The sequence below is a fragment of the Zalophus californianus genome, chromosome 2 (genome assembly GCF_009762305.2).
Source record: "Zalophus californianus isolate mZalCal1 chromosome 2, mZalCal1.pri.v2, whole genome shotgun sequence".
Lineage (NCBI taxonomy): Eukaryota > Metazoa > Chordata > Mammalia > Carnivora > Otariidae > Zalophus > Zalophus californianus.
In genome coordinates, this window is record NC_045596.1 from 162,736,780 (window position 1) to 162,761,574 (window position 24,795).

The 24,795-nt window shown below is 40.2% G+C and overlaps 1 protein-coding gene across 3 annotated transcripts in view; it reads right to left on the reverse strand.

The window, feature by feature from the left end:
• The window catches only part of PSD3 (pleckstrin and Sec7 domain containing 3), a 706,647-nt gene that overhangs the window by 481,635 nt on the left and 200,217 nt on the right, over positions 1 to 24,795 (reverse strand). Inside the window, exon 1 of one of the 3 annotated variants that reach the window (XM_027597424.2) lies at positions 18,591 to 18,795. The exons of the other annotated variants lie outside the window; for them this stretch is intronic. Within the exon in view, the coding sequence (XP_027453225.1) occupies positions 18,591 to 18,611 (21 nt within the window). The 5' untranslated portion in view covers positions 18,612 to 18,795. Of the gene's footprint in view, positions 1 to 18,590; positions 18,796 to 24,795 lie in introns of those variants that run through there. 3 annotated transcript variants of the gene reach the window in all.

Below are 24,795 nucleotides of genomic sequence, written 5' to 3' on the forward strand. Positions count from 1 at the left end.
AAGGTGTATATATATGTCATCACAACGAAAAAACAGAAACATCCTAAGTATTCAGTAATAGGGAACTGGTTAAATAACTTACAGAAAAACCCTAAGATTAAATAGCAGGTGGCCATTTAAAAAAACATATTTGCTAAAACTAATGTGACATTGTATGTCAACTATACTTCAATTAAAAAAGAAGGATGCTCCTCAAAAAACAATAGTAACAAATAATAAAGCATATTTGCAAGCAGTGTTAATGATATGGGGAAATGCTCATATTATAATATTAAGCAAACTAAAACACCATGTAAAACTGTATACTATATGAACACACACACACACACGCCCAGAATAAGAGAGGAAATAGAAATGTCTCAAAAAAGGTTAACAAAGGGGCGCCTGGGTGGCTCAGTCCGTTAAGGGTCTGCCTTCAGCTCAGGTCATGATCTCAGGGTCCTGGGATGGAGCAGCATCAGGCTCCCTGCTCAGCAGGTAATCTGCTTCTCCCTCTCCCTCTGCCTGCAGCTCCCGACCCCCACCCTCACCCCCATCATGCTCACTCATTCTGTCTCTGTCTCTCCCAAATAAATAAAATCTTTAAAAAAAAAAAAAAAAAAGGTTAACAGTGTTTTACGTCTGAGTAGAAGGATTAGTTGATTTTTGTTGTCTTCTTTAAATATTTCTGTATATCCCAATTAATCCACAATTACCAGGCCTTTTCCCATAATCAGAAAAAGTTTAAAATTTTATATTTTAAAGTAGAATTTTAAAAATTACACAATTCAAAGGGAAAACAAAAAGGGCTCTATGTGCCTATATCTTCACAAGAGACCTGCCATGCACCTACCTTTTCCATGATCTAAAATTCTCATGACTCTGACATGCACTAACGGCTCAACTGAAAATAATGCTGAAATGTGGTATTAACACAGTGGCCTTAGTTTTGCCAAAGTACTTTCAAATAACTGAGGGGAGAGGAAAACAAAATAGTGCCTCCAAAAAACAGTTAAAATGTCCTCTAACCCTCTCCCATTAACCCAGATGAATTTATCAACTCAGCTAGGTGATACCTAAAGCCTCAGGAAAATAAGATGGAGCACTGGGCTAGAAACAGCTGACGCCATAGCAAAAGGAAAGGAGGGCACCCAAAAGACATGTTTTACTGAGGTCCAAGTCAGTTTTACACAGAACTTTCTCCTAGTATCACTTGGAGACTGGCAAGTCAAATTTGTTATGCTTTTAACTAGACACAGCCATAGATAGAATACTGAACTAACAGTCAGACTGAATTTCCAGGTGTAAAAATGGGCAAACAAAAAACATTACAGAGGTGAACTCGTCCACAGAATCATAGCGTGTTGTGTTTACTCTCCAGGAGGACAAAGATTCTGGATAACAGAGTACGCACGCATGCGCACACCCCTCAAACCCAGGCAGCTTCACAGTGAACCAGTCCCTTGGGTGTCCTCTGGCTAGAGGTCAACTATGACCTACAGGCAGGGCCCTTCCCTGCCTGCTTTTATCAATAGCCAAACCTCCAGAATTGGTCCAAACTGATAAGGGCTGTGGAATGTGGAGGAGAGCTCTAGAATTTGCCACATGTGACACCACAAAAGCAGCTAGTGACATATAAAAGGATTAATTCATATACATGTAAAACAGTATTAAGGAAGGGTATTATTTTTAAGCATTGAGTCAATGTCAGGACTTCTAGACAAAGGTACTTAAGACATTTAGTCTAAACTAAAAATAAATTAACACTCAGAGTTAGCACTCCAAATCTATCTTTATACCCATCTTAAAATTCCCTTGACTCAATTATCGTAGTAATAATCTGATTGAATGTTTACAATGGGGCCAGGCACTGAGCTGAGCATTTTACGTGCACGGTCCCACTTTAAGCATTTAACCATCAAAAAAGTCCCATGAAAAAGGTTTTACCCCCATTTCACCAATGAGGAAACTGAAGCTCAGAGAATTCATACATTTCAAAATCAGATCACCCCTAAGAGGTAAGATTCAAACCTAGGTCTATAAATTCCATCAAGAAGTCATAATGCTTTTCAAACTGGCATATGGTAAGTATTTTCAAGAGGTCTATACTTGTTTTATTATGAACTTACTTATATAACTTGTTGTGAACTTACATACATAACTTATTTAAACCTCTAATTGCCCTTATTCTAATCTTGAGCCTAGGGGCCAAAAGGTATGTCTCACTACATCAAAGCAGACTATACCTGGGGGAAACTCCTAGAGAACCCTTTTATAGTTCAGCCATACTTTTTTTTTTTTTAAGGGGGGCCGCACCTGAGTGGCTCAGTCAGTTAAGCCTCTGTCTTTGACTCAAGTCAGGATCCCAGGGTCCTGGGATCAAGCCCCACGCCAGGTGTCCTGCTCAGCGGGGAGCCCGCTTCTCCCGCTCCCTCTGCCTGCCGCTCTGCCTACTTGTGCTCTGTCAAACAAATAAATAAAATCTTAAAAAAAAAAAAAGTTAATCTCCTCATCCTCTGCTCAAAACTATTTGATGGCTTCCCATCTCAGAGTAAAAGCCTGTGACAGTACAACCCTACTCAGAAAAGTGTTTGGCACACAGGAGACCTTCAATAAATATATGTTGAATGAACAATAAATTATCAGAGCCACTGTACCTTCTTCTGCTTTTAATGTGAAGATGCATATGTTTCCAAGGAACTAAAACACCATGAAGAAACAGAAAATTTCTCTTTAGGAAAATCACTGAGCTCCAAGTTCAGATGAGATAACAACAACAAAAGGACTCCAGTGTGCCCCAATCAGAATTCCAGATGCTTCATTCTGTTAGCTCTGGATAAGATTAAAAAGGACCTTTAAACATGTGCTATAAGTGATTTAGTCTGTTTCACCTATGAAGTTAATGCCTGACTATTTGTCCAACAGGGGCTTTATCCTCTGTAACTTTCTGTTTCCTCATTTGCAAAATGAGGTTAGACTGTAAGACTTCATCCTTAGCTCTGACATTCTTATTAATCACAATCTCCAACTTAATTTACAAACGGAGACAATTATTTATATTATAAAAGCATCTGATTTTAGAACACAATCTGTGACAAAATCACAAACTCCCAAGAACTTTCATGTGAAGAATCGGACAACTCACCCAATGGCCAATTCCTATAATCCAAATCTTCCAAATACAAGCGTTTAATCTAAAATATCTAGGTAAGGACATAGCCTCTGTCCAAACACATCTAAAGTTGGTTTAGTTTTTCAAACAATTCTTTGAGAAAGTTCTTTCTTATTCAGAAATAAAACTGTGTTATTCTGCAAATTTCTTTTCTATATTCTTTGGAGAAAGACAGAAAAGTATAGTCCTATGCCATAGTCAGGTTTCTCTTTATATCACACTCCTTGTCCCAAATACTTAAAGACAACTTTCTATCCACTGAGTCTTCTTTCCTTAGGTTAAAGATCACAATTTCTACAACCTCTCCTAATATCACATTATCTTCTGACCACTCACCTACCACTCAGCCACCTAACTGCCCTTTCGTTGTTAATGTCTCTTTTAAAATATGATCCCCAGAATCAAATACAGTAATTCTCACAGAATCTAACTGTTTTGGACTGTAGTGGTACAGCTTTTGGCACTTACTGAGGAAGAGAAAACCAACCCTACAGCATCATTTTAATGATTAAATAAGACAGTAAGTGCAAAGTCTTATTAGCACAATGCTTGGCATACAATAATCACTCAATAAATAGTTGTGGCTGGTGTCACTGGTTTCCAGTTCTCTCTTACACTGAAGGTATGCCTTATATATTATTAGGTGTTTTTCCCCCAAGTCAGAGTTGGACAGAGTAATAAAGTGTTGAGGCTCAACTGTAATGGAAGGTCAGTGAGAAATCAAGATAAAGCAACTCTAAAATTAAGACAAATTAATGGCAAACAGAATGTGATTTACTTAAAGTTAATTTACACTCAAGTTTACAGAATATATTGATTTCATAAATCAAGCAATCCCCACTCTTCACCCCTCAATCATACAATTTAAAGATGCATTGCTGAGATATGCTGAGGAAACAATCTGGCACAGCCTGTAAGAAAATAAGCTCTCGAATCAGACTGTCTATAGAGTTCAGATCCTGGATTTTAAAATTATATATAAAACTGGTACTGTATTTCCATTAGACAGTACTGATATAGATCCTAAAAAATATGCCTCATGAAAATTAAATTCAGGACAAGATATATATTCTAAATTATAGCAGAAACTAAATGTAAAAACTTAAATGAATTTTCAGAGTTTATATGTAATTAACTTCAAACTTTTCCTCAACCAAAAAAAAAAATTACCTTTGATTAAGTACCTCTTCAATTCTAGAGCCATCTGAGAAGCTTTTGTCAGTAATGTGGTGCCTCAGGATTTAAATAATACCCAGAAGTCTGGCCATTCATTCAAATGAAATGTGCTTCGAGTCCCTTCAGCTACCTAATTACTAAACAAACACCCAGGAGCTATGAGCCTTTTTGCAGAGATCAATAAAAATGCAAAGGTTGGATGGCAGAAGATACTGAAATGCTACATGTTCTGAGAGTCAGAAAGTGCTTGCTAGAGAGAAGTAAGAGAAAACAGGAAGAAAACAGAAGCAAAACCTAAGGAGGAAAAAATAAGCTCAGAAATAGTACGTCTGAACTCTCATTCAATGTTCGTGGGAATGCAAAAATGGTACAGCCATTTGGAGGACAATTTGGCATTTTCTTACAAAACTAAACATACTCTTTTTATAATATGATCCAGCAATCATGCTCCTTGGTATTTACCCACACAAAAACCTACACACGTATGTTCTCAGGAGCTTTATTCACAATCGCCAGAACTTGGAAACAACCAAGACATCCTTCAGTAGGTGAATGGATAAATTGTGGTGTATTCGGGCAATGGAATATTATTCAGCACTAAAAAGAAATGTTATCAAGCCATGAAAAAACATGGAGGAAGCTTAGGTTTTACTAAGCTTCCTATTACTAAGTGAAAGAAGCCAATCTGAAAAGGCTACATACTTCATGATTCCAACTATATGACATTCTAGAAAAAGCAAAACTGTAGAGACAGTAAAAAGATCAGTTGCGAGGTGCTGGGACAGTGGGGAAGGATGTATAAGAAGAGCACAGAGAACTTTTTAGGGCAGTGAAAATATTCTGCATGATATGATAATGAAGGATACAAATCATTATACATTTTTGCCAATCCATAGAATGCAGAACACCAAGAGTAATTCCCTAATGTAAAGTATGGACTTTGGGTGATGATGATGTGTCAGTGTGGGTTCACCAATTGTAACAAATGTACCATCTCTGATGGGAAATGTTGATAATGGGGGATGCTATGAATGGGTGGGGGTAGGAGATAAATGGGAAATCTCTGTACCTTCCTCTCAGTTATGCTGTGGGCTTAAAACTGCTCTTAAAAAATAGTCTTAAAAAAAAAAAGTCATCAGCTACTGAAGAAGGTATGTGAATTGAGTGTACCTCCGGCCCATGCATACTGGTGCAGATCTAAGGACTACATTAGGTTGTTTAAGATGAACAGAAACTATCCATACCAAAACATCATTTATTTAAAGGCTCAGACAAAAGAAAAGTTTTGGTTTTTGATGGAGATGGGAAGGTAAGAACTTTGTATGTTGAAAATACAAACTGCATTAACAAGAATTCGTTTACAATAGTAAGCTAAATGATTTTAGCTGTATCAAACAAAACCAATGTTCTTCTGAATGAGAATTATGCTACTACATGAAGGCTCATTCCTTTTTTCCTCTTTATTGTCTTTCCTATCAGCAAACATACTGCTATTTTTTCCATTTTAAAATCTCTCTTGACCTCGCTTTTCCCTTCAGCTATATTTCTCACCTTCCCTTTGCAGCAAAAATCCTTTGAAATATTTGTCCACGTTTGATGTTTCCATTTCTCTATTCCTGCTCTCTCTTGAATCCTTACCGATTTTGGTCCCTAATACTCCACCAAAATTGCTGTTGTCAAGCTCACCAGTGACCTCCCCATTGCTAAATTCCTAAGTCAAGTCTTGACCCTTATCTTGGGAGCATCTGATTCACTGTATTTCTTCACTTGGCTCCCAGACTCCGCACTCTCCTGGTTTTCCTCCTACCTGATTAGCTGCTTCTTCTCATTCTCCTTTACTGGTTCCATCTCCCAACCTCAATGTGGAAGTAGCCCACGTTCTTGGTCCTGAACCTCTCTGCTTCTCTATCTACACCCACTCTCTTAATGGATTTCACCCAATCCCTTACTCTGACAACTCCCAAGTGTCTACCTCCAGCCCAGACCTGCTCTAAAATCCAGAGTAATATATCCAACTGCCAACTGGGCATCTCCAAAACTGAGCTCCTGATCTTTCCCCCAAAATCACTGTCTCCCTAGCTTAGTTAATGCAACTCTATCCTTCAAGCTGCATAAGCTAAAAACCCTACAATTCGCCACTGACTTCTCTCACTCACATCTCACATCCTGTCACTCAGAAAATCATTCCCACTCTTACCTTCAAAACATTACCACTCTAGTCACCATCATTCATCTGGGTTCCTACAATAGCCTCCTAACTGGTGTCCTTATTTCTACCCTTCCCCACTTAAGTTTAGTCTCATGAGACACAGCAGCAGTGTGTCTTCTTAAAACAGAAGGCAGATCATGTTACATCTTTACTTGAAACTCTCCCCTGGCTTCTTTGCTCTCACTCTAAGTACAAGCCCAAGCCTTTGGCAATAGCCTACAAGACCAGAGGCCTCACAGGAACTGGTGTATGCTCTCCTCCTTGCTCACTCTACTCCAGTCACACTGTTCTTGTAGTTCCTGGACGGCAGGAAGCATGCCTCAACTTCAGGACTTAGCCCCTTGCTGTCTACACTTCCTGAAGTACTCTTCCCTACATGACTCCCTTTATCTTCCTCAGGCCTTTTATCACAAGTCACCTCACTGAGGCCATCCTTGGCGATCCTATTTATAATTGCAACTCCACCTCATTCCCAATCTCTCTCCTCTGCTTTATTTTTCCCCAAAGTACTTAACACACACACAGCCTGTCACACCTTGCAAAAGTAAGAATTTTTTGTCTATTTTATGATGACTGTATCCCCTGTATCTAAAAATAATGCCTGGTACATAGGAGACGATAAATATTTAATAAATAAGTGAGTGAACGAAAGAGGACAGTGATACAGACCTGTATATGATATATGATAGCATACTTTTAATCAGGCACTTTGTATGTATATACATATTCAGATATCGTGGGGAAAAAAAGGGGGGGCTCCAATTTGAAAATTAAGTTAACCTCATAAAAAAACTGAGTAATGTAAAGACATACATAGTTCTCTAAACTGAGAGATACTCTAAAACACTCCAAAGGCACTAGGACTTCTCAAAACCCTAGATCTTGCTTCACCAGCGCACACTGAAAAGATGGTCTGGATATGGATACCCTTCCTGAAGCAGGTCAAAGTTGCCAGGCCAATAGAATGGGCTTTCATTTCTAAAAAAGATAGAGAAATTACGACACAAAGTACGAAGCATTTAATGTTTTAATAATATAAAAAATCTGGGTGCAACCCTGTTTTCGGTGAACCTCTGAACTTATATATAAGACAAAAAATTGGGGTATTAATACTTTAGTAATATACTCACTCAAAAGATAGACATTTGTGGGTCATATTTTTACAAACCACTAAGAACTTCAACTATTTCCATGTAAAAGGAAAGCAAAATAATTTCAAAAAACATTTACATGCAGAAATAAATTAATTCAGGAGTAAAATAACTCTGTACACAAACAGCAGTGATGTGAGGCAGATAAAAGCCAAAAATAACTTTTAAAAAAATGGAGTATCTTAATTTCTCTACCTTATAATACTAATTCTCATATATGTTTGCCTGTTTCTGAAGTTATGTATAGGAAGTCATGTTTAGAGCAGAAGCTCTTAACCAACCTCCAATTAGCCAACTCCAGGATGAACATTCACCCTGTAAAACATCCTAGCTGATGCCCATTATTACTTGGTGCCTATAGCTAGTAATCAAGACTCTGGCAAGCTCATGAAATTCTGCTCCTATCACTTGAGTTGATGGTTACCAAGAATCAACTGTGTTTGCTCCCTAACTGACTTGTGCCAGTTGTACCTGCTACTGAAATTGTGTAATTCAATTAAATATTATGTAAAACAATTACATATGGGTACATACAAGAGTTGTTTCCAGGAAAGCTAAAAGGAATGTTCTAGACACAACACATTACAAGCCCGTAAGAGAACTCTACCAACAATGGTTCATTTTTAAATTGTTTTTGCTGTATACAAACAAAATAAAACTTGTATTTGTTATATATTAAGATTCATGATGCAAATATCCCTATATACACCAAGAAATTACTGTTATCCTTTTAGCTCACCCGGGAACCTTCTTCATAGATAATATTATAAATTAAAACATTCTTCCCATGGACTACATAATCACAGATTTATTTATTTTAGTAGTGCTTCTAAAATGTTGGCTTTAATTGCTCTAAGCCTACCAAGTTCTTTGAAACATATATTTTTATATATAAAATTAAAATATATAAATATTTTTAACATAGGTATACCTTTACATAAGTTCATTTTAGATTATGCCGTGTTTAGATTTTTTTTCCCCCAAACAGAACCCATCAACATATGAGACAATTATCTCCCATACAAGCCACACAAGGTAGGTAGGAGGAAGTGAACCAAGAATGAAAACAGGAAAAATCAAAAGAATAAATGAAATGGGTCTCTGAGACCGTTACAACACTCTAGGCAAACACAGCCCACACCTTTATCTGCTTCAATCAGATGCCTCTGCCATCAGGGAAAGACCTGCGTGAGGAAATTCACAGTGACATATTACTCTTATCTTTTGTGCCCTAGATTGTCATTTGCAAGAAAGCTGTAATGAAAGTCACACACCTGGAGCTCTAAAAGCAGACCACGAACACTGTCTACAAAGTAGGGGGAAATTCCACTTCCCTAAAACAGGAGCTACGTGACCAAACCCCACAGTGAAGCCAACAACAAAAAACGATGAGGCCAGAAATCTGCTGACTCTGGAAATTCTACTCCACCAAAACACACGGCTAAAAGTCAGAGCACCTACTCTGTCCATACATTTTTGGAAGGGTTCCTGGACTTAGCTATTAAATAGACTGTGGTGGGACGCCTGGGTGGCTCAGATGGATAAGCGTCTGCCTTTGGCTCAGGTCATGATCCCGGGGTCATGGGATCGAGCCCCGCATCAGGCTCCTGGCTCAGCAAGGAGCCTGCTTCTCCCTCTGCCTCTCTCCCTGCTCATGCTTTCTCTCTCTGTATCTCTGTGTCTCAAATGAATAAATAAAATCTTAAAAAATAAATAAATAAATAAATAAATAGACTGTGGTGTTCAACTCATTCGTCGAACAAACATTTACTAAGTGACTACTATGTGCCAAAGCACCACACAAAGTACTAGAATCTTCCTCTTGGCAACCACAGTGCACTACAGGCAATAATAATACAGGGTACAAGAAAGATCAGTTTAACCAATTAATAGCTGTGTGACTTGAAGACTGAAAATAATTCCCACCCACCCCCAGGTAAGTAACCAAGTTACATGGAGATTTGTGTGGCTATGGGAGGCCTCCAGGGATTCAACAATGCTAAGAAAATTATGAACACATCTTAAAGGAGAGGAAAAGGAAAGAGAGCAATACTCTCAGGAGGACGGTGGTAACCTTATGACATGAAAATGTTTATGAACCTGGATTAAATTTTTATAGTGGAACTATCTCTACTATATAAGGGGAGGGGAAGAGAATTTGGGTTGTGTTGGATCAAGATCAGTAGCTGTGGTAAGCAAAGTCGTCAGACTGGCTGGATCTGCGCTCTGTAATAACCCTCAGTGAAGGATGCTTGTCCCCTGGAGGTCACACCCACTAAAGAGGTCTAATTAAGTTCTAGGGGAAACCACTAAAGGTCATTATTATCACCAGTTTAGATCAGAGTTTCTCAAGCATTCCTGATCCTAATCATGGGAAGTGTTGATGAAAAGTGTCACTTCAGAACTATTGAGCCAGAACCTTCAACTGGCCCTAGAAATCTAAAATCAGGTAATTCCCTTGATAGACAAATATGGGAAACATTATTTAGATCATAAAAATTACAGGACCTCAAAAGAGGGCTCTTCTTGGTAATAGCTCCTTTTCCTTTTATTTTTAAAGGTTTTATTTATTTATTTGATAGAGAGAGAGAGAGAGCACACAAGCAGGGGGAGCAGCAGAGGGAGAGAGAGAAGCAGACTCTCCTCTGAACAGGGAGCCAGACGTGGGGCTCGGTCCCAGGATTCTGGGATCACGACCTGAGCCAAAGGGAGATGCTTAACTGACTGAGCTACCCAGGTGCCCCATTCTTTTCCTTTTTAACAGTTCTCTGTTGAATCCAAGAGGAAAGCACTATTTTCTATACATAAAAGTCTACAGAGAAACAACTTGCAAATTTTACTTTTAATACACATGAAAGCTTTGCAACCCTGTCTGAGTAGCTTAGGCAAAGGTTAAATCTATCTTTTTCTCCAACCAGAAACAAACAAGATGACATTCATTACATAAGCCATTTTATGAGTCATTTTGTTGACTGACCTCAGTAAGTACGTGAAGTGTGCTAAACCCTCTCATGCTTTGCTTAATATAAAGATCCTCACTTGCTTCAAAGGATAAGACAAGAAAATGAAAAGACCACCCTCAGAATGTAAGAAGATATCTGCAAAGCATATATCTGACAAGGGTCTTGTATCCATAATACATAAAGAAATTTTACAATTCAATAATGAAAAGACAAATACCCAATTTTAAAAGACAACCCAATTTTACCAAAAGCAAAGAATCTAAACAGACATCTCACCAAAGATATAAAAATGGGCAAGAAGCATATGAAAAGATGCTCAACTACATTAGAGAAAACCACAATGAAATAACACTCCACACCAACAAGACAGTTAAAATCAAAAACAGAGAAAATAACAAGTGTTGATGAGGATGTAGAGAAATGGGAACCCTCATACATCGCTGATGGGAATGTAAAATAGTGCAGCCCCTGTGAAAAACAGTTTGGCAATTCCTCCAAGTGCTAAACATAGAGTTATAATATGACCCAGCAATTGCATTCCTATGTATATATCCAAGAGAAATGAAAACATATGTCCCCACAAAAACTTGTACATGCATGTGCAAAGCGGCATTTCTAATAGCCAAAAAATGGAAACAACCCATTATCTGATGAATAAATGAAATGCGCCCTGCATATTCAAATGGATATTACTCAGCAGTTAAAAGGAATGAAGTACAACACAGATGAGCACTGAAAACATTGTGCTAAATGAAAGGAGACAGTCACAAAAGGCCACATACTGTGCAGAATAGGCAAATCCATAGAAAATAGATATTCAGTTGCCTGGGTCGGGAAGGGGGTGATAGCTAATAGGTCCAAAGTTTAGTGTGAGGTGATGAATATGCTCTAAAGTTGACTATGGTGACAAATGCACAACTCTGTGAACATACTAAAAGTCACTAAATGTACACTTTAAATGGATGAGTTGTGCGGTATGTAAATTTTATTGTCAATAAAGTTGTTTTTAAAAAGAATCCCATTTAAACCTTCATGAGCCTCAATTTCATCCTCTGAAAATGGGGACACCACCTATCTTACAATAATGTAAAGAACACATAAGAATGTATAAGTTCACACACACACACGTAAATACAGAATACATGTCATTCCTTCTCCTCTTCCTATCCCCACGTTTTTGATTCATTATGCCTTGATTTCATTGTTTTCACCACAAGTTACAAAACTCAAAAACTGGAATGTATTTCAACAGAGTCCTAATCATGAGAATTCTCCCATGATTTCACACATGCTACACTCAAGGCTATTCCTGTACGCCTACCTAGAGAAATCCTGGAGCCTGCAAACAGGACTGTCCACCTCCCAGACTTGTCACTAAAAAGTATCTGGGGAAAAAGAGTAAGATTTTTTTTCCTCCATTCCATTGTCTTACTGTGTTCTCGATCTCTAAGGATGATGCAAAAGCACCATCTACTACTAATGAGTAGTTTTATTTTTTTTTTAAGATTTTATTTATTTATTTGAGAGAGAGAATGAGATAGAGAGACCGTGAGGGTCAGAGGGAGAAGCAGACTCCCTGCTGAGCAGGGAGCCCGATGTGGGACTCGATCCCGGGACTCCAGGATCATGATCTGAGCTGAAGGCAGTTGCTTAACCAACTGAGCCACCCAGGTGCCCCATGAGTAGTTTTAAAACCAGGCCCATTCCTTGCCAATATCAATGCTATTCAGGTGTCTTTCCTAGTCGGCTTCAACTACACTAAAAATCTATTGGGCCTCCAGGACAGCTTTAAGGGGTCCCAGGAAAGACCTTAGCCACTTAAGATATTGGGCATGACCCACCCTTATACTCACTGCAATGGTGGGCAGATCAAAGGGGACTTGAAATTATGAACTATCCACAGCTTGCAACAAAAAAAGTGAACTGCAGTGTTCTCACCATCTCCCTAAGTTTTCAAAACACCTAATTATTAATATAATAGAAGACTCTCAGCAAGACACTCACGTTTTTCCATTTTATCAAAGGTTTTTCCTTCTCATCACTTTCAATGATTTTACCTCCACTTTCACTTCCATTAAAATCCCATGCTTCCATACACTCTCACTGCTTTTGTAAATATGTGCAAAACTAAAAACTTAACAAAGCTTCGTCGGTGAACACATCATAAGCAACCAGATGGTCACATGGGAAATGACTGCTCAGGATAGCCCATGCTATCTGTTAGTGCATTTTTGCCCTAGAGCTGTGTTATCCAACGTAATAGCCACTAGCCACATGAGGCTATTTAAATTCATCTAAATAAATAAAATTTAAAATTCAGTTCCTAAATTTCACTGGCACATTCCAACTGCTCTCAGTAGGTACATGAGGCTACTGACTACCATACTGGACAGCACAGATATAGAATATTGCCATCATAGCAGAAAATTCTATTTAACAATACTGGTATGACAGAAACTTCGTTGATTCTATGAAAGTTTGTTTAAGCTCAGAGTTCTTAGGTACATTATCAGTATTTACAGATTGTGAGGTCTGACTCTCAGAAGTACCCAAATGTCTCTGAATGTTCTTGGCAGGTTTTCTTTTAGGGGTCAGTGGACAAGCTTTTTTAAAGCCTAACATAGAACTTAGCACATGATAAGTACTTAACATCTGCTGAATGAATGAATAGCATATTAATGTCTGTACTTCAGGTTCTGCCTTAATTTACTTATAGATATTAGTTCATGGAAAGCATTGAGATTTTTTCTGGCACAGGGGATTTTTATAGGAAGAAATAAGCATCAGCAGGTGGAGTAGGCAGCTCACGGACCCTTTGAAGCCACTAGAAATAAAAGCTGAAAATAAACACCTGCCCAGAGCAAACTTTGATGTTCAAATGAAAAATTTCAGCCCCAAGGAACTATCTTTCTTCTTTAAACACTCCGACTTGTAGCTTTTAGAGACATGAAGGAAAGATCAGGGTGGTAAGATGCTATGAAAGATCACACAGCCTGCTGTCATTTCTCAGTATCTTCCTAATATCATTGTTAGAAAATATTATTAATCACATAGGCAGCAATCATTTAAGTGCATTGTCTATGTCACTCACTGTTACACCTAGATTTCCCTTTCCCCCAGTGTCCTATGAGTGAATCTATACTGTGCCTATCAAATAACTTCTTGGAAAGGATTACCAAAAAAAAAAAAAATCAAAATTCAGAAAAGGGTGTAAGTTTTCATATACCGAGAAAAGCAGTGCCAGTGGCCCTTAACCAATAACCTCCTCAAGTCCAAACAAAAGAAGCTACAGCTTCTTCTATTTACATGTTTCTACTCGCCTTGTCCCCAGACTATAGAAAGCCATAGAAAGAACCAAGCTACTCCATTTCTATAATTCACTTTTTCTTAGCACAAGTCTGGGAACAGAAGGTAAGAGAAAAGGGAGCAGTTGCTGCCTGATCTTTCTATTAATGCCCTCAGCTCATTCACCTCCTCCTCATTGTTTGAGGCTCCTTTTCTCAACAACCAAAGTCCCAGCTCACGGGAAGAAAAAAGCAGCCTTCTCTGTGTCAACACCCACAATTATTAAAAAAAAAAAAAAAGTCTAGATTACTTCTATGAGGTGATGTAATTATAAGTTAAAATAGGTGAGCCTTACATTCAATTTCAAATTGTAAATCTGCTTTATTTTGAATTCCAATGAATTGCTTATAACTATACAGAACTCCTTACATAATCCATTTAGTGATCCCTTTAGACACTAAGAGTGTTTTTGAAAGAAAATTACACAATTTCCATCTCTTGAGCCAAACTACAATCCTGGTCCTACCACTTAAGCGAACACATATATAAAATAATGGCTGTTGATTTGTCATCCCATTTCAGGTCCTAAGACATACAGAATCTAAATATGAGAGCCAAAAAGTTCAGTTTCTGCAAAACGCAATGCTAACTTTGAGGACATAAAAACAGAACAGTAGTTAAGAAAATTGGACTGTTGAATTTAAACCTCATTCTGCCACTTGTTAGCTGTGTTACTTAACCTCTCCAGACTTCAGAATGGAGATAATGACAGTACTGACCTCATGGGGTTGTCATGGGGACTCGAGGAGGTAATCTGCCAAAGCACACAGTAAGATCTCAATCAGTATTAGCTATGATGGTAAAAATGCATCTCCTGAAAACTTAAATTAGCTTTTCTAAAATGCTTAAAATAAGCATTTTCCAGAAGTTATTGTTAAACTTCCAAAATTTCCAAAATTTCACTTAAGATGAAATTTAAAGGAAAACGTTGCTGCTCAGACAACCCACATAAAAATACTGTGTAAGAAAAGAGCCCCAGGCTCAGGTCAAAATGCTTACTTTTCCACTTACTCTAAATCCCTAACTCCAAGAATAAACTTGAAAACCATCCATCAACATGTACAATTATTCTGACTCATATCACTGATTTGTGGCCAAGGAAAAGGGAGTTTCATATTAGATGGCTGTTCAAAGTTAAGCAAGCCCCAAGAAATGAGTGGCGGGCCCTAGCCAGGGCCTGGCACTCACATGGAAGAAGGGGCGAGGAGCTAGTGACTCCCTCACACCACAAGTATGCTCGAGAGAAAAAATGTTTCACCACCTCTGTGTCCCGGATTGTCAACAAAGTCCCTGCCGATTAGGCACCAACCGGGCCCCAGTTTGTTGACCTTCTGGGCCCAGTGAAAAACAAGGACTGCAGGGACATGTGCTATTTTTATATAAATAAGATAGCACAAGCAAAGATTCATTATGGTTATGTGTTACCCCTTCTTTTCAAAGGAGGCATGGAAATCCAGCGATCTGGATTTAAGAATAACTTGTTAACTATATGCTGCAAACTATCTTTTTTTCTCCACTGTAAACTGCAACAGTGATTGACATTGCCACTGTAGCCACTCAACTAACACTAATCTGCAGCATGTGAAAAATGTCTTTGGAAGATGGTCTTGTAACTCCGAAACAGAGGAAAAGTACAAAGGGACACACTCTCAAAATGTCACCACTAAAATTCTTTCCAGCAAGCCTCTGAGTCTGCAATATCACAAACAACGCAAACTGTCCAGACACAAGACACTCTGAACAAATGCTCTGGAGAAATTCATCTGGATCCTGCACTCCTCTAACATAAGGTTAGGCTGGTTTAACTGTAAAAGAATTCAGAAAGAACTAAAAGGCAGTTATTCAAGATAAATCACCTCCACTCTCAACAAAGGGAAACTAAGGACTTCTGTGTTTGGCCCAGACTACAGGGGAAGAATCCCTAACTGTTGAGAACCCACAAAACAACAGTGATTTAAAGCTAGACTAGATCCGCAGCCTTCTGGGAGCCTGACTCATATCCTGAGGTAAGTGGACTTTGGTCACCTACTGATCGCCAGATTATTTTTCACAGACTGCCTAAACTTCAATGTCTGAATTCATTTCTAAAAATTGGAAAGGATCACCATCCATTACTCACCTCCTAATCCAACCCAAGCCCAAAGAAATGCTCTTTTCATAACTGCCATATGACAAGATACCTCAGGTAAACCTCAAACAAACCAATCTGGAGGCCAAAGCACACACACATTTTAATGTTCACATGGTTTTTGCCTCAGTTTAACCATGACTGAGATTAACCTATTACCACAATAGCATGTTTATGAATAAGGCAGGACAGATGACTCCACAGTTTCTAAAGGAAAAAAAAAATCACCTCTGAAAGTAGTAATGCCTTGGACATGTTGTTGTTGTTGTTTTTAATGTAATGTCAGACTAAATCCCATTCATACTTTCCACCAGGATTAGCAAACAAATAATACCAAGTTTTTTAAAAAAGTGAATAGAGCCATTTATGGAAAGTATCTCTGAATTTTCCTTTTTCAATGAACTGATTTTCTGTCTTATTTTATTTTTATTTCCAAATTCCCAAGATTTACTAGCCTAAAAGGATTTCCTAGTATCCCATTTTTTTAATCCCATCCCATTTTTTAACTGAAACTATTTAATTAAAAGCAAAATTGTACCTTTTAAGTACAATGTACATAGTAAATGCATTATTCTTTGTTCACAAATGAAGAGTGTCAACAAAATTTTTTTAAAACTAACACAAATTGAGATTTGCAAATCAAGCTTCTCATGCTTGCATTTTTAAAAATAACATTCAACTGTGGAATTTCACCTTTAAATAAGGTGTTATTTTAGCTTTGCAGCTTTAATCGCTCTCCCACTTTCAATGGCCAGGACAGGATAAGAGCAATGATCCGTTCACAAACAAATTTGAGATAGTCAGAATGTGAAGTTAAGACTACATCACTATATAAGTAATGCATATACATGTTTAAGCATGTTACCATAAAATGCTAGATGGCTCTGAGAAAGCATCTTCCCAATCCCCTCAACCTACAAAGGAAGAAATTTTAGCTAGAGGTTAAAATGATTTGCCAATACAACAGCAAAAACTCAGTGACAAAACCTACAAGCCAAGTGTTCCACCCAAGTGCTTTCCATGGTACCACTCTGCTCCTTTTAGTATAAAAAGCATATGTTAATAAAGTATCTGGCAAGACGAATCATATATTTGTGATATGATCTGTGAATGGATGTAAGAAAGTTGCTAGAAAGACATGCATCAAGCCACTAAAAATCGGTTGGGAAGGTGTTAATTTATTCTGTATTGTTTTGCTGGTTCTGTTGAGCATGTTGCATTTTCAAGTGAAGAGGAATTTAATGACTTAAAAAAAAAAATCTCCTGATTTGTAAATACTCTAAGAAAAGAAAGGATGGTAAAGCATTTCTTGGAATAGGATAGAAAGTGCATTTCTCTTCCTTCAGCAAGGAACATCTTTCCCCCACACACAAAAAGACAGACAAACCCTCCCCACTTCAAGGTCCAGCTCAACAGCTAGCTCCTCTCAGAGGACTTCCAAGCCCTTAGGTCAGAAGCTCTCCTCCCTCTGGGTTCCTCCATGTAACCTATGCATAAGTCTCTCCTACTAGAAAGCAGCTCCTTGACAGCTGAAATTCTGTCTTACTTACCTGGCTATTGGGCTTTGCAAAATCCTTTGTATGTATTGAATTATAGTTAATGAAACAAAGCATTTGTTCTCAGAATCCCACTGAGTGCAATTTTCAAGATCTGCCTTTTCCCTACACCAACACCTGGACCCACTGAAGAGTTACTCTGGTGTGGAAATCCTGCATCCCACTGTCAGGAAAACCAGTTTCTATAAAATAAAATCGTAATGCCCTTTACATCTTCTGCCTACTGGGTGTTTAACATCCTTTAACCTCGAGGGGACGGGTAAAACTAACCATTTATTATTTAAGTCAAGGACAACATTCTAAACCCACGTTCTCTTAAGTGTTAACCCGCATTTTTTTTAAACCTCAGAACATCATTTGCTAGAACTTACAGCTGAAAACAGCAGATAAAAGTTAAATGCATGTAAAACAGAATGAAACGTCTTTAAAAGCTACTGAGAATATTAGACCAAATAATCTTCCCCTGTTTGCTGGCTCAATGCAAATTTGTTTTGGGGCTTGTTGTTGTTGTTGTTTCTTTCTGAAAGAGAAACGTGATAGCCCCTAAATACAAGAGCTGACTTGGGCAGAGTAAAAATTGGCACATTAAGTCCTCTTTAATGCTTTCCTTCTTTTGATCATTAAGCAAGTACGAGTACTCGGGCTTTTTTTCCAAGGCAGGTTTTCAAAGCGGAGGGTTGAATTAAAACCCCTTAACACCGCAAAGTTGACCCTTCTGGGCTCCTAACACACACAAAGGAAGAGCAAAAAGGAAAACAGTTACCAGAATCTGACATCAAGGCACAAACACAAGTGGCCCAGGGACCCAGGGGGACTAAGGAGCGACAAAGCAAATCAAATCCCCGATCGGACGGTAAGCAACGCGAGCGACCCCACACGCCCTTCAGCCCCCGACGGTTCTCCAGCCTCACCGCGGCATTTCTTCCTTCCATCTTCCATCGCCCGCGCCGAAATTGTCGCCGGGTGCTCCCGGGCCAGGGAGCCTCGGGCGCGACTGCAGGCGGGCGGCCGCTGCCGCGCGCTCTTTGTTGGGCTCCCGGGACTGGTGAGTGGCGGCGGACTAGCAGCCCCGCGGTGGCGGCGGCGGCGGCGGTGCGCACCCTGGCGGAGGCTGCAGAGGCGGTTCGCCCGCCCGCCCCCGAGGCCCCCTGAGAAGGTCCGACAGCAGGCTGCGGCTGGAGGCGGTGGGCGGGGCAGGAGCCCGGGGGGCGGGGAGGGGCGGGAGAGCGGGAAGGGGTAACTTCCCGAGGGTGGGAGGGGATGGGAGGGGGTGGGAGGGGGTGGGAGGGGGTGGGAGGGGAGGTGGAGGGGGCGGTGCCCCAAGGGCGAGCGGGGGCGGTGCCCTGGGCCTTCAGCAGTCGCTAGGTGTCACGGGCTCGCCCTCCGCCCGGCTTCCAGCCGGAGTGCGGAACCGTGCCTGTTGCTTTGTCTTCTTCCCTGCCAGTTTTCCCACCCTGAGGAAAGTGAGAGACGCTTTCCAGGGTGTTTCCTCTCTGGAAGGGCCGGGTGAAGGCTCGGCGAGGAGGAAGAGCGCCGGGCCGCGCGCCGGCGGGGACACGCGCCTACGCGCCCCCGCCCCCAGGGTCCTGGGCGGCAGGGGGTGCGGAGGGGGAGGCCCCTCAGGTCAGGGTTGTGGTTTGTTTGCCTCTGCGGGGGCTCCTAGGGCCACTAGCCGCCGCCGGAGTTCCGGCGACCTGCCCACCCGCCGCGCCAACTGAGGTCCATTCCCCTCGGGAGGATCTCGCCTGGGAAGACGGGCGCTCACTCGACCCGGCAGTCTAGTCTCGGGACTATCCCACACTGAATGTGCCTGCAAGGGGGAAGCTCACTTTAAAAACTGCCTTTTCAATCGAAAGTGCCAAAGTCCCGTGCTTTTTCCTCTTGCCCTCTGTGGTGTGCGGCAAAGGCAGGACCTGAAAAGGCGCCCTCCTCTGGCGAAGGGAGAGGGAGATTTAAAAACCACCCTGTGGAAGGTCTATTGCAAGTCAAGGGCGCTTCACCAGTCCCTTCAACTCGTGCCAGGTCTACCTAGAGGTAGAAGTCCATGTGGCCAGCTCCATAGTGCTTATAGCATGTTTGTGTTACAGTTTTATGTCACGAAGACTAGTCTTACCTCTTGTAATTGCAAGAAGGTACCTAAATAAAGGAAAGTGGCTTAAGAAACGTTGACCTAGCATTAAATCTTCTCTGCTTATCTGGAAGTGTGCAGTGGGGAAGAGGGTGGGCGAGGTCCCCTTTCCTGTTATTCAGCCCTAGGTACCCCAGCGGGACACCTCCTGTTCCCGCTGAGTCTCTCTCCAGCCCACCCTGTTGGATATACCCCAAGAGGGCGGACCCAAGGCCCACTCTCTTGCATGTGATCTACACCTGGTCCACAAGAAACACTCACATGTCCCTGGCTTCACTAATTCTGGAACTGCAGGCTAATCCCAACCACACAGCAGGAGCTCTCTGGCCCTGCCCCCAAAGCGTGGTCAACAGTCTCCCACACTGAGTTTCCCGGGAAGCCGCAGTCTCCATTAGTTTTGTGGGACACGAGTTAGACCACCATTCTCAGTATTTTCCAGCTACAGGGAACAATTTCAAATATCTCCAAGGGCCCTCTAAAAGTCCCTTCACTAGGCTTAGAATTAGAGAGTAGCACCTCCTACCTCCCCCTAATGAGGAGTAGAGTTAGGCTCCCACCGACCTCATACTCTTCTTTTTATAGCTTTGATCTGACTGTAGGACCCAGTATTGTGGAACAGGGTCTCAGGACCATTTCCTTAAAAATCTGCACATGGGGTAGAGGTTTGTCTCACATTCACTTCCAAAGCCTTTGATATCTATTGCACTGACACCTCAGTTGAACCTGAGGCAGAGCCTTATTCTACCATCCTCTTATGCTTCTTAGCTTGAAAGAGGCTTAGCACTTTATTTTCTCACTGTAAATATGTGTGCACATATATTTACATGGACATTTACATGGACATTTAAGTACGCACATTATTCATTGTACCTCCAGATACAGACTAAATCATTTTCATTGTAGATTCATTGAAGGTGATGATTCTGACAGATTTGGTACACTTGTGGACAGATATCACTGGAAAAGATCCTACATCTACATCTAGCCCAATACACCATAACCACATTGTGCATATTGAGACACTTCATATTACTTATTCCTCATACATATCCTGTCCAATTTGAGAACTACTAGCCACATGTAGCCATTTAAATTTAAATGAATTAAAGTTAAATTAAAATTCAGTTTTTAGCCATATTTCAAATGTGGCTAATGACTCCTATATTTAGACAATGCAGACAGAACATAGCCATCCTCATAAGAATTTTGTTGACAGCCCTGCCTCACACAGGGTTTGGCACATAGGTGGCACTGAATAAATGACAAATGAAAGTTCGGTCCAAGAATACCATAAGATTGCACTGATTTATTTTTCTGAGAAGATAAAGCTTTTTAGTGCAATACTATGAACCAACTCAACAATTTTTTTTTAAAGATTTTATTTACTTATTTAACAGAGAGAGTGAGATAGCGAGAGCAGGAACACAAGCAGAGGGAGTGGGAGAGGGAGAAGCAGGCTTCCCGCTGAGCAGGGAGGCCGATGCGGGGCTTGATCCCAGGACTCCGAGATCATGACCTGAGATGAAGGCAGACACTTAAGGACTGAGCCACCCAAGCACCCCTACCAACTCAACAATTAAAAACAACCAAACCTTTGCATAGCTACAGCTGCTTTTCTATTTCACACTTGAAAACCTATCTGCTTCCTCCCACTTTGCCAGAAAATGCTTTACCATCAGAATAATTGCTGAAAATGTTTGGGGAAAAGTCCCTATTTCCCTCAAAAAACAGATCACTTTTTTCAGAATCATTCAACAAATGAAAAGGAATTGTTTCAAAAGCAGAGGAATTGTTTCAAAAGCAGTATTTGTATTGAAGGGGGATTCCATACAAAACATTTCTTTGCTGAAAAAGCATTCATTATAATATCTTTGACAGAGTAGAAATGACCTATGGTGTGTGCGTTCAAATTGCAAAAGTAAGTAGGCATTTCTCCAAGAAGAAGGCATAACGTAGTAACAGGCTGCTGTACAGTCAGTGATGAGAGGAGACAGTGAAGATGACCTCAGGGGCCTCTGGAATATTCAACAAGAATCAGACGACAGCGTCTCAGCTCACTCATTATCTAACCATGGAACGGGACCTTCTTATCCTTAGGCCCTCGTTTCCTTTTCTATGACTGGGAGAGATTGTCCTTCCCACTTGAAAAATTGCAGCATTTGGGGATTTAAAGAGTTTTCAAGGGCGCCTGGGTGGTTCAGTCGGTTGAGCGACTGCCTTCGGCTCAGGTCATGATCCTGGAGTCCCGGGATCGAGTCCCGCATTGGGCTCCCTGCTCAGCGGGGAGTCTGCTTCTCCTTCTGACCCTCTTCCCTCTCTTGCTCTCTATCTCTCATTCTCTCTCTCTCAAATAAATAAATAAATAAATAAAATCTTTAAAGAGCTTTCAATTAAAAATATTTTTTATTTTCATGATCCTCAGTCTTTCTGGCAAGTCTTTAAGTGACAATGGCAAACCCCAGGAGCTGAATGCTCTGAATTGTGACCCTAGGAAACCCAGCGCAGACAGCACTTTCCAGAGGGTACAGACCACACCTTATTCATTCATTCTTTCACTCACTCCTTCATTCATTCATTCATTTACTTACTTTTTGTCTCCACTGCAGAACATATTGCCTAGCACAGAGGAAGTACTCAACAAGTATTCACTGGATGAATAAATGAATGAAAGAATTCTCTCTCCTTGTTTTGGGAAGGAGAACATGTTTAAGAATTCCTTTGATTTCACTGACTCTATAGAGAGTAATGTTGGTAAGCACTATCAACAAAGTGAGAGAACTTTGAATAGAACTCTCATCACAAAATACAAGCATTATGAACTCTTACATTTGAAAATTTCTGTAAATTTAAATGTTTCTGAAAGGAGAGAAATCTATCAGTTTTCTATTTCCCATTAAAGACGCTCATTCTAGACACACCTGCTGAATTACTTGCAAGAAGTGACACATTCCTGAGGCTTAATTCTGACAGAGTGGCTCTTTTTCAATCACTTCGCCTCTAAGATCTGTGAGACCAGCTATTTTGGTCTATTGATTCATATAAATCCAGTCAGGAACCCTGGAGGAAAGGGTCTTTTCCCTTTAATACCTCCCTTTATTGAGGTACAATTTACATACAGTAAAAGTCAACAATTTTAAGTATTATGATATTGTGATTTATAAGAAATATGTATTTCATCTTTGTCCTTGTTCCTGGCACAGAGGCTCCTAAAACCCTCAAAATTTCCTAAGTGACTAGACCATTAAAATGTGTTCTGTTTGGGGGCACCTGGGTGGCTCAGTTAGTTAAGCCTCTGACTCTGCTCAAGTCATGATCCCAGGGTCCTGGGATGGAGCCCCACATCGGGCTCCCTGCTCCACGGGGAGTCTGCTTCTCCCTCTGTCCTTCCCCCATCTCATGCTCTGTCTCTCCCTCCTCTCAAATAAATAAAATTTTTTTTAAAAAAGTCTTTTGTTTTGTTAATGAGGTAACTTTTGGACCTCACCTGAAGATGGGACTTGTTGCTTGTTGCCAAGAGAACCAAACTTGTGACTATAAGGTTGGAAATTTCAGTACCAACTCCTGACATCTAGGAAGGGGAGAGGGGCTGAAGGTTGAATTGTTGCCCAGAACTAATGATTTAATCAATTGCGCCTAGGTAATGAAGCCTCCATAAAAACCAAAAAACACAGATTCGGAGAACTTCCAGGTTGGTGAACACTTGGAGACTCTGGGAGAATCACTTCTTGCAAGTAATTCAGCAGGTGTGTCTAGAATGAGAGTCTTTAATGGGAAATAGAAAACTGATAGATTTCTCTCCTTTCAGAAACATTTAAATTTACAGAAATTTTCAAATGTAAGAGTTCATAATGCATGTATTTTGTGATGAGAGTTCTATTCAAAGTTCTCTTACTTACTTTGTTGATAGTGCTTACCAACATTACTCTCTCTAGAGTAGGCTCTGTGCCCTTTCCCTATACTTTGCCCTTTGCATCTCTTCCATCTGGCTGTCACTCAGTTATATCCTTTAATAATAAACTGGTAATCTAGTAAGTAACTCTTTCTCTGATTTATGTGAACTTCTCAAGCAAATAACTGAACCTGAGGTGGAAGCTGTGGGAACCTTCAGTCTACAGCAGGTTGGTCAGAAGCCCAAATGGCAACCTGGACTTATGGTTTCTGAAGGGAAGGGGGCAGTTTTGCCATTAGTCCCTTAAGGCCTGAGCCCTTAACCTATGGGATATGATGCTGTCTCCAGGTAGACAGTGTCAGAATTGAGTTGAATTGTAGAATACCCAGCTGGTATGGGAGAATTGCTTGGTGATATGGGGGGAAAACTCACACATGTTGGAACTGGTGATCAGAATTGGTAAGTATACAATTCAGTGAGTTCTGGCAAATGTATAGAGTTGTGTAAATCACTACTACAATCAAGATATTTTGCCTAACCACTCCCCCACAGCCAAAGTTCCAAGCCTCTTTGCAGTCAATCCCTCCCTCCAAACCCTGGATACTAGCAACTACTGACCTGGTTTTCTGTTTTGCCCTTCTAGAATTCCACATAAATCGAATCATAAAATAAGAAAATTTTTGTTATCTACCTTCTTTCACATAGCATAATGCTTTTAAGATTCATGCATGTTTTTCTTTTTTCTTTTTTTTCTTAAAGTAGGATGCCCAATGTGGGGCTCAAACTCATGACCCTGAGATGAAGAGTCGCATGCTCTACCACTGAGTTAGCCAGTCGCCCCTCATGCATGTTTTTATATGGGTCTGTAGTTTAATCCTCTTTATTGTTCAGTAGTGTTCCATTGCATGGATACATAATTTGTTTCTCTACCAGTTGATGGACATTCGGGTTGTGTCCAGTTTTTGGCTATTATAAAGAAAATGTATGAGTATATATGTTCAAGTATTTTTGTGTTTATATGTTCTTTCTTGGATAAATACCCAGATATGGTATTGCTGCTCATGTGGTATATGTATATTTAACTTTATTTAAAAAAAAA